The 11617-nt window shown below is 35.3% G+C and overlaps 1 protein-coding gene across 1 annotated transcript; it reads left to right on the top strand.

The window, feature by feature from the left end:
• The first annotated feature begins 3545 nt into the window (after positions 1-3545).
• SLITRK6 (SLIT and NTRK like family member 6) lies at positions 3546-8822 on the top strand. Its single transcript, XM_036757100.1, has 2 exons — positions 3546-3647; positions 6273-8822. Exons 1-2 carry the CDS (start codon positions 3546-3548, stop codon positions 8820-8822), a joined length of 2652 nt encoding a protein of 883 aa, XP_036612995.1.
• Positions 8823-11617: the final 2795 nt, after the last annotated feature.

Here is an 11617-nt window from a genome sequence, read left to right as displayed (position 1 = left end):
AAGGCATGATGACTGTTCTGTGTACTTTGAAGAAAATTTTGTGGAGGAGGCGGGACACCATGTAATCTTTACTACTGAATCATGGAACACTGAAACAAACTAATAGCCCATTGCTTTTTGTATAGGCTGTGATTGGAGACTGATCATTTTTCCCATAATCGATGACTGAAAAGTGTCAATAATGTGATCAGTAAAGAAATATGGTTTTACAAAGATGTATTTTTTTATAAATTATCATTATATTGAATGAATACTTACAATTCTCCATTACAGGAAGGGGGCAAGATATTTTGAATAGTGTGCTGGTCTCAGAGTCAGGGGATGCTGGGTTGAATTCTACCTAGATCTGTTCCTCAATGCATATGTAATCTCAGGCAAGTAGCTTATCATCTATAGACTTCTGTATCTTCATTTTTAAAATGAGGGAATTCAACCATATGACCTTTATGATCAGTCTCAGCTCTAAATCTGTGATACAATGATTTTTTTCAGGGCTTTAATTTATGCCAAAATGAGCTGTTCCAGAATTCATTTCCTTTGTCCAATACTTGGCTTTCCAAACCCTCCCACCAGAAAGAGCTGGTCCTCATATCCTTCCCCTTCTTTTCTCAAATGATGCAGTTACAAAAGAATTGTAAGCATGAAAATAATAGTTTTTAGTTTATAGCCAACAATGCAAAACTGTGGAAAGAATAACTCTAGAGAACTGTCATTGCATCTATGTCAAAGATAAGAAGAGGAAGGCAAACCACTACTGCTGACTTTAAGGGTGAAGAAGTGATTGTTCATATCTTCTCTAGAGGCCTTCAATTCCCCTTGACCACATCTGAGTGGGTAAATTCCTCTTCCTGCCTTCTTTCTTCCATTTCTCTAGGTTATATTACTATTCTTCTCTTTGTTTTAATTTTCCACTCATGCATGCAGAACAAAATATGATGGACTAATAAGGATTAGTTCGCAGTGGTAATGGGAAATGATGGTAGTTCTTTTTTTTTTCCTTTTTCTCCCTCACACCTGACTTGGCAATTTAATCACCAGTTTAGCCTATGCTTTGACCATTTGTCAGTATAATATATTACATCAGTAATGATTCCTTTTATATTTCTCTTCTAAATCAAAATTGTCACCAGTCGTTTGTGAATTCTATGGTATATTGATAAGGTGATAAGCAAATAATAATAATAATAATACTGGATGACTAATAGAATACAAAATGTAGGTAATCCAGGGAATTCCACAAAAATGGCATCAAAAATTATTAGTTTTGCCAAGTTGGAAATAACATAAAAGATTCAAACAAATTAATTTGTCATCCATGTTGCAAAATGAGAATTCTATAGGTTGTTTGAAATGAAAGCAATGTCCATTTTAAACCATATTTTACCTAAAGAAAATGCTATTTGATGTATTCAAGCACTAATTAAAAAAGATGTTTTAGTGAGTGAATTATATTTTTATACATAGACCATTTCAGTGTAAGTGCCAGAATGTAACTTGCTCATTTTGGATATGCTAAATTTCTTGTTCTTTGTGCCAAGGTAAAAGGCAATCACTTTTTTTAAAACAGGCCTTTTGGGAAATAAGGGATGCTGACAAGTTGTGGGTTTTATTAGTGAAGCTTCACTAACTTTATAACAGTTGAAGAAACTGATAAGCTGATTTTTTTTAAAAGGAAAATACATTTTAGAGAAAGTTTTAGTAAGAGTTTAAAAACATGGAGCACAAAACTGGACTGAATTTAAAGAAAATGTCAGATTCACACACTATCTACTCAGCTTATCTTTTCCTGTCATCATTATTTTAAAGTATTGCTATGAGTTAGACAAAACAGTACAAAAGTTAGCTATTTACTTATAATAACTTTGCATAATATTTTAAAGATATAAATCATAGATAGTGAGTATATATTACATATTAAATAAGATTGATAGCATTATTAGTGATCCTTAGATTTACATCAAAGCAATAATGTTACTTTTTCAAATAGCTATCCTTTTAAGATGCCTGAAATGGATTCCAATTTCCATTATTATTATACTTTAGCTTTAGGGAAAGGAATAATGAAGCATAGAGCATATATTCTATAACACAGGACTTAAAAAAAAAGTGAGTTAATAAACTATGAACAGTTCAGGAAAGCAGTAAGATTTTCCATCTCCTCTAGTGCCACTCTCACCTTTGTTAACTGATAAGCTATCAGGATCAAAACTCTATCCCTGAATAAATGGAGGGAGTTAGACTACTTGCCCTTTAAGGTCCCTTTTAGGTCTAAGCCTATGATACAATAACCTTATGAATAGAATTGCTCAATTATATGTACTTCCCAAAAGGATGTTTTTAGAAATATGTCATAACTCAAAGACCTGGTACACTGCTCCACAAATATTAAGCTACTTTTGGAAAGCAACCAAATTAAAATAAACTGGTTTTTACTCTGGATAAAGGAGATTAGCTTTTTGCTAGTCACCTTAGTTAATATATGTCAACAACTAGATACTTTTCTTAAAAAAAAATCAAATTGCTGACAACTATATAACCTTATTTTTGCCACTGAGCCTATGGTAACCTGCTTTAAGGTTCATAAGGATAATTCTCAGCAGTGTTTGCCGAATTTCAATCTAACAGGCAATTCTGAGAGATGAAAGCTTACATGTCATTCCTAAAATCAAACCAAAGAAAAATTAGAAGTTAGATTATAGAGAAAATGTTTTGTTGTTGTTGTTCCAAAACACACCACACACATACATACGCACACACACACACACACACACACACACACACACAAAATTAGAAAATAGAACTATGTGACAGATTTGAAAATTTAAGATATATGAAAATGTCTTGGTGCCTGCTTCATTAGCAAAATCATTCATTAAAATATTTTATTAAATGATATGCAATTCTTTCTATACAATTCACTCACCCTATACTTAGTATGCAAGCAGTGCAAAAGAGGGTGGGAGGGGAGGGAAGGAGGTGAGACCATTTTCAGAAAGAGGAGGAGTTGAGCAGTCCCAAGGTGGAGCTGTCTCTTGTATTAAATGACACTGGCAGATTAAAGCTTTCTGATGGGGAAGGGCTTAAAGGCTGAGTCAAAAGCCAAGAAGTCTCTTTATTTACGCCTACCTCCCAGCCCTTGGCAATCTGACTAATAACAAACTGAGCTAACAAGAAAGACTAGAAAGAGAGGAAAGAGAACCTAGCTGCAGCTTGGATCTAAAGCCTAAGAAAGCAAGAGTGATCAATTCAAGCTCTGTTTAACATCTTGTTTATTTACTGCTTTCGGAAGCTTGCAAATGGTTAACTATATGCAGAAAAAGTCAGCATAGCTGTGAAGTATGCTGTGAATTTTAATTGAGGAAAAAGGGCAACTGCTTCAGGATGGTCTAGCATGCACTGTGGCTGAAAGATTTCCAGTAAAATGTTCTACATTTTCTCTCTTGACCTGGAGTTGTAAATTCGCGATGCTGCAGCTATGTCTGGACTTACAGAAAAGTGACATGTGAGAAGAAATCCCATGGTGGTGGGTTTTGTTTATCTCTTTGATGTGTTTTGCATTTTTAACAAAGAACCTGAATTATTCCAAACTGCTTTTCCAACCGTGCATTTTATTACTGACAGTGTCAGGAGGAGTGTCTGCAGTACAGGTAAGGTGAATGTTTGAAGTAGCTTCCAACTAGTTTTGCACTGCTTTCAATTTCCTTAATTAACTGAATTTCTGCATTTGTGTTATTTGTGTGTAACTTTGCTTTAAGTGTTGTCGAATTTCCCAGTCTCAGTCACTGGCATTCCTAATACAGTACCAGATGCCTGTGTTCTGAGAGGAGACATTTAGTAAAACAGCTGGCTGTGCAGAATAGTTTGGATAGTGGTAGATTATAGGGTACAGTTGATGTTGTGAGCTGAATGCATGCTTTTTACTGGTAAATATTTCTAAATATCCTTGATTTCAGTATGAGCAAGAATTAACAAACTTGTTTTCTGTTTATTCTCCTGCTTGGAAACATTCTTTTTTTTCTTCTTTTTTTTTTACAATGATATAATCAGAAAGGTATTTATGATGAGATTAAGTATTATGATTTTTATCACCTACAATCTATTTACTGTATAGTTCCTCACATTTGACTGTTTCTTAAAATATGAAAAAGAAATCCACGAGTTTCCTAAATCTCTCTGTGTCTCTCTCTTTCTTTTAAACTAAGACTTTGCAGAACATAATTTCTATAAGATGTAAAGCAAAGTGGGGAATGAACATCTGGAAATTATCTCCTGTTTTCCTAAAGTGCTCAGCCTCACGGAATGGTTCATTATATTTCCTGCTATTGCATATAAAGGGTTGTGTGAGGGTGAGGGGGAGGGTCATTGTTTGTTATTTTGAGTGAATCACAACTTGTAGACTGAATTACATGTTGCTTGGTACAAAGACTGAAAGTATATATTGATTATTTTCCTCATGTTCCTGGAGGACTTAGAAACATTTTAGAATTCAAAGCAACTCCAACAACATGTTGGATTTTCTATAAATAGAGAAAGAAAGAAAAAAATGTGTTTTTTTTTCTTTCTGAACTACAGAAATAAGAACTGTTAGTACTTTAAAAACAGATAATTTGTACTACCATCAAATTTCAACCATTAAATTTTTGGTTTCTAGGCTATGCTTCTAGGTTGGAGGTTATTTTGTGTGATTTTTATTATAAAGTTCCATTTCTCATATGAAATGTGTCATTGTTCAAATAGAAAAGGACAAGTAAAGCAACACAGTAAATTCGTGACTATAATAATATCCACTCTGTGTGTGTGTGTGTGTGTGTGTGTGTGTGTGTGTGTGTGTGTGTGTGTGAGATATTTCCCATTTCAGTTTACAGATAGTATTATAAGCAACATTTCAGGAAAGGGAATAACATGAGGTCAAACTAGTGTTTAATATTGCGAAATGATTACATTCTATAGTGATTCAAGACCCCTGCATCTATAGATTTAAAAAAGTTTCTGTCAAAACACTTGAATCTCCTTTAATGAAATAGCATGTGTAGTGTTGTTATTCTGAGTTAATTTTCATTGTCAGCTCACCAAATCACTCATACCATATTCTCAAATGTTCCTATTAGAGTACAGTTAGTTTCACAGTTCTTTGTAAAAAGTCTTTAAGCTCTTAATAAGGAAGCACATTAGCTGGTTAATTGTGTGATGACATTCAGCACCCTCTAGCCTGTTTCAAAACTAAGCTTAGGGAGGTCAACTGGCATTTGCTAGTAGGTTATTTGAGAAGTAGCTTGTATTTTATGTGCCTTTAGTATAATAACTTACAGCATGGGTTGTACTTTTAAGTTCAGTGTTTCTTCTTGAAGGCTTTGTAATAATAGATTGTAAATAAATCCATGGCTTCATTATAAAGCATGAAAAAACTGCTCTCTGTTTGAAATTTGATCATCTTAATTTAAAGTATGCCTTATGTAAAACCTGCATGTGAGCTCTCTAGCACATGTCCCCAGTAATGTTTATGCTCTCTCAAAGTGCCTTGCACAATGAAAACCTAAATGTAAAGTTGCTTATCAGTCATCTGTCTATGATTTGGCCATGGTCAGTGGTAGCATTTCCGTAAGTTTTGGCTTTACTCATTTCTTGTGTTAGTGACTTAGGAAAGTTTTCCCCCCAAGTCTCTGCAGACTTAAACAGAAATTTGAAGTACCCTTGACACTATATTCAGCCAATCTATTGGAACAATAAATTTTAATGACTAGATCAAAAGTTCAGGATTAGGAATTAAATAATTCTACTTTCAAACTTCACTTTCTTGCATTTCTCTGCATTTTCTTCTGGATCGGCTAAGACCCATATTTTACTTATGTTTTAAGTCTATAACTCAACATGCTTTGGATAAAAAGACATCAGTATAGCCCCAAAACATATAAAACTTAAACATAACAAATATATGAATCTTTTTATTCAGTTATATATTTTAGTATATTTCATACCTGCATTATACTAATGTTGGCTTTAAGAGCAAGATAAGGATTTTATATAAAAGATATCAGTTTTTTAAATATATTTTTACATAAATGTTATAATCTGGGGATGGTAGGATTAATAGAAAGTCTGATCTTAACCACTCATTTCCTAACCTAAAATGTGTTCTTTAGCAAATCCTTAAGCTGCTCATAGAAAGAATATTTTAATGTTCAACTCAGCAAAAGACAGCTGAAAACGTATAAGAGAAAATTCCCTTCACTACCCAAACTGAAGTCCCATTCTATTCAATTTTTCTTTTGCAGAATCAGAACTTATTGGACAACAACATGAAGCTTTGGATTCATTTGCTATATTCAGCTTTGATTGCTTCAGCCTCTATACAGTCTCCGCCTGCATTGTCACCAGTTAGAGGATCTTGTGATTCTCTGTGTTCATGTGAGGAAAAGGATGGTTTACTGCTTATAAACTGTGAAGAAAGAGGTATCACGACGTTATCCCAAATAAATGTGCCACCATCAAGACCCTTCCATCTATTTTTATTAAATAATGGATTGACTACATTACACACAAATGACTTTTCTGGACTTACCAATGCCATCTTAATACATCTTGGATTTAATAGTATTGTGGATATTGAACCTGGTGCATTTAATGGCCTTGGCCTTCTGAAGCAGCTTCATATTAATCATAATTCTTTAGAAATTCTGAAAGAGGATACTTTCCATGGCCTAGAGAACCTGGAATTCCTTCAAGCAGATAACAATTTCATCACAGTGATTGAACCAAGTGCCTTTAGCAAGCTCCATAGGCTAAAAGTCTTAATTCTAAACGATAATGCCATTGAGTTTCTTCCCCCAAACATATTTCGCTTTGTCCCATTGACCCATCTAGACCTCCGTGGGAATCAATTACAAACATTGCCATATGTTGGGTTTTTGGAGCACATTGGCAGGATATTGGACCTTCAGCTGGAAGACAATAAATGGGTCTGCAATTGTGACTTATTGCAGTTAAAGACATGGTTGGAAAATATGCCTCCCCAGTCTATCATTGGTGATGTTGTCTGCAATAGCCCTCCATTTGTCAAAGGAAGTGTTCTAAGTAGACTGAAAAAGGAATCTATCTGTCCCACTCCTCCAATACATGAAGAATATGAGGATCCCTCAGGGTCATTACACCTAGTAGTGACCTCTTCTATAAATGATGGTCATATATCAACCAAGACAACATCTATTTCAAAAAGTCCCACCAAGGTACCAGGTTTAGTACCTCATGCTACAAAGCCATCCACTCCACTTCCAGGACCTTATTGTCCAGTTCCTTGTAACTGCAAAGTTCTTTCCCCATCAGGACTTCTAATTCATTGCCAGGAACGAAATATTGAAAGTTTATCTGACTTAAAGCCTCCTCCCCAAAATCCTAAAAAACTTATTTTAGCAGGCAATATTATTCAAACCCTAATGAAATCTGACCTGGTAGAATATTCCACTTTGGAAATGCTTCACTTGGGAAACAACCGGATCGAGGTTCTTGAGGAAGGGTCATTCATGAACCTTACTAGATTACAAAAGCTCTATCTAAATGGTAACCATCTGACCAAATTAAATCGTGGCTTATTCCTTGGGCTCCAGAATCTTGAGTACCTATACCTTGAATATAATGCCATCAAGGAAATATTACCTGGAACTTTTAATACAATGCCAAAACTTAAGGTCCTCTATTTGAATAACAATCTACTCCAAGCTTTACCACCTCATATATTTTCAGGAGTTCCCTTAACCAGGATAAACCTCAAAACAAACCAGTTTACACATTTACCTGTGAGTAATGTTTTGGATGAACTGGATTTGTTGATCCAGATTGAGCTCGAGGATAATCCCTGGGACTGCTCATGTGATTTAGTTGGGTTACAGCAGTGGATACAAAAGCTAAGCAAAGATGTAGTAACTGATGACATTCTCTGTACATCCCCAGGACATCTAGATAAAAAAGAACTGAAGTCATTGAATAGTGAACTTTTATGCCCAGGCCTAATTAATAGCCCATCCCAGCCAACCCATTCTAGTTTTATAATTGTCACCACTCCTACAACCACCACCAATACTGCGGATACCATTTTAAGATCACTTACAGATGCAGTTCCACTTTCTGTTTTAATCTTGGGCCTGCTCATTGTGTTTATAACTATTGTGTTCTGTGCTGCAGGAATAGTGGTTCTTGTTCTCCACCGTAGGAGAAGGTGCAAAAAGAAACAAGCTGATGAGCAAATGAGGGACAGCAGCCCCGTGCACCTCCAGTACAGCATGTATGGTCATAAGATGACACATCACACAACTGAACGTCCTAGTGCATCGATGTATGAGCAGCATATGGTGAGCCCAATGGTTCATGTCTACCGAAGCCCATCTTTCAGCCCCAAACATCTAGAACAAGAGGAGGAGAAAAATGACAAAGACGGAAATGACTCAAAACATCTCCAGAGAAGTCTTCTCGAAAGGGAAAACAGTTCACCTCTCACAGGTTCAAACGTGAAATACAAAGCCACAGATCAATCAGCAGAATTTCTATCCTTCCAGGATGCCAGTTCCTTATATAGAAACATTCTGGAGAAAGAACGGGAACTTCAGCAACTGGGGATCACAGAGTACCTGAGGAAAAATATTGCCCAGCTCCAGCCTGAGATAGAGGTGCATTATCCTGGAACACATGAGGAGCTAAAATTAATGGAGACATTAATGTACTCCAGACCAAGGAAGGTGTTAGTGGAACAGACGAAAAATGAGTATTTTGAGCTCAAAGCTAACTTACATGCTGAACCTGACTACTTAGAAGTCCTGGAACAGCAAACATAAGACTACACTTTGGGGGTTTGGTCAGGAATGCTGTGATTCTGTCTAAAGTCAGAACATTGTAAATAAAAGTGCCTTAAAATAGTGTATTATAAATCAGAACTTAAGCACAGCAGTAGTCCTGGGATGGAGGGGTATGGGCAGAAAAAGAAAACGAAACTCAGGGATGACTGGGAGAAGCCATTGCATTGTTTTCAGGCCCCAAATGAAATCAAAACTTGTGTGTAATTAATCATGCAAGGCAGATGATCATAGTTCTGTAGATTTTTTGAAAGGTTTTATGGGCAATCCTCTTACATACATAATTTGGGAATTAAACATTTTATGTTGAAATCCTATTCCCAATAATTTAATAAGAATTGGAATATATCACCTTAAGATATACCTGTACATGCAATTTTAAAGTTAAAAAGTATATATTGATTAGATGTTTAGTACATGCACTACAGGGTAAACTTTATCTACCACTGCACTTACCTTTTTTTGTAATAAATGCAGAACTGGAATTTGATTAATCTAAATAGTGACAGTATAAAAGGAAAGAGTTAGCTATGTATTACTCCAGTGCAATGAAAAATCTGAAATTTGTGAGATCTGTTTATTCAATGCCACCGTGAAGGGTCTCAATCCTAAAAGATGACCAAAAACAAAATAGAAACAGAAACACAAAAAGTTCAGGGGAAAGGAACAAAATCTCTTTATTTTTCTTCACATAGGAGTCATATACAAGTTTGGACAATCTCATTTTCAATGCTGCTGTAATCTGTTGTATGATCACGTGTTCAATTTCAATCCTTAATCTTGGACAATTTTGAAGCTACTGAGAATCCACTGTAAATATATTTAGTGCAAGTAAGTTTGGTTTCTTTCTCAGCAGTGGCTTCTGTGGTGGATGTGATTGTTCATGAGAAAACTAATTTCACTGTGGCCATCATTTTAAAGGTGTAAAACAAAAAGAGAGGGCTAAGGTGGAGATCATTGTTCTTATTTTATTTGTAAAGATGCAAGTCAATGTTTGCCACAAATGAGTAGCAAAAGGCACTTCTGATGGTAAGTTGTACAAAGAACTTAGAGTGTGGAGCACTGCAGCTTTATTTTACAAGAAAATATAGCTAGATTTCTATAAACTATTTATTCTGTACAGTTTTGTATATATATTTTTGGTTCACAAAAATAATTATTCTTGGGTGCCTTTCAAGGGAATTGCTCACTATAAATAAAACTAAACTGAAAAAAAAGGTCTTCTTAAAATTTGCTTTTTTAAAATTCACTCTGATCTGCAACTCAATCAAGTCAGGAGTCCAAAAAGATGCTTCTGTCTGTTGTCATGTACACAGAAGCATCTTGTTCACAGTGTGCAAAAAGGCTATTCAATTTCTGGGCATGATTGACACCGTGCCAAACTGAAAATCTGACCAGAATTTCCCCCCTTCAGCAAATCCTTTTCACATATAATACACATTTTGGTCATTTCTATTTTCTCTCTTCTGGTTGTCGAATCAGTCGTGCAGTACCATTTTGTACAGTAAAACAAATACCAGTGTTAACTGCTAACAGAGATAGGCAGGGCTCTTTTCTTGGAAGCAGCCAATTTCTGTTTTCTAATAAGCATACAGGTCAATGCATAGTGGGTTAAAGGGACAGGTTTGTTGAAATGCATCAGTTGTTGAATTGCTTCCCAATGTTTTACATATTACTGTATATGCTGTAAAATGTTTGGCTCTCAAGACTCAATGGACCACATTAGCCACACAATATAGCTGTTTCTCAGATTTTAGCTGAAAAGTGATCATGATGATAACAGTCAGCAGGGGTCTGAATAAGATGCAAAGTGTGATGGCTAATTAGGAATCTATCATAAAATCACTTCTGCATACTGCTTTAATGAATCATAGCACGTTGATAGAGAACATTATATAGTCAAGTTTTGGAAATTTGTGTTTTAAAAGTGTCATTAAGCAGCATATTTATAGCTATTAAGAAGCAGAACAGTATACCCCCTTTAATTAATCATTTGTTCATTTTACATTATTTTCCAAAGGTCAGGCCAGAACAAATGTAGTTGGAAACCCTTTTTTTGTTTGTTTGTTTTTTTTAATTTTTGTAAGAGGAATGCTTTCAAAGTGGAAATGTGTGTGGCAAATATAATGATGATCATATTTAACAAAAAAGACGAGTAAGCCCAGCAGGCAATAGTCAACACCCTGCAATAAGGTAACCCTTTCCTTTAGTCACCGCCCCCTCCAGCTCCCTCGTCTATACATTATAGATTTCAAACAGCAGTACAATGCATATGCAGAACTCAGGCTGTTGCATGTTTATTCATCAGCTGAGAGTCTGCCAATACTTGCTGATTCAAAACAGGTACACAAAGGTACTTAAGAAGATTAATAAAATTTCCTTGCCTGGAGGACCCTTGGAATATATCCATGATGGCAGATAGAGGCATGTCCTCCAGAACATTTTTAGTTGTTGTTCTTGAGAGTTAGTGGAGTTGCAGAAAGAGGGCGTTAGGTGTTTTTAATCTCACTACTCTGCTTATTGGCAACAGTAGCACTAAGTTCTCCATCTTATTGACAATCAGAATTAAATGGCTTTTTATATACATTTATTTTCCTTATGTATATGCCAAACACCAAAGACTACTGAACTGGATAGACCCTGTATGCCTAAGGTTTAACACAATGTAAAAATGCTTGACAATTTCCAGTAAATATTAAATCAATGTTTTAAAGGTTTCACCCCTAATAGTTGAGTTTTGTTTAAAGTAGTTTTTCTATGCTCGTAGTATTAGTTAG

This window comes from Trichosurus vulpecula, chromosome 4, assembly GCF_011100635.1.
Source record: "Trichosurus vulpecula isolate mTriVul1 chromosome 4, mTriVul1.pri, whole genome shotgun sequence".
Taxonomy (NCBI): Eukaryota; Metazoa; Chordata; class Mammalia; order Diprotodontia; family Phalangeridae; genus Trichosurus; species Trichosurus vulpecula.
The sequence above is the reverse complement of the archived record's forward strand: the minus strand, read 5'-3'. Positions and strand labels throughout refer to the sequence as shown.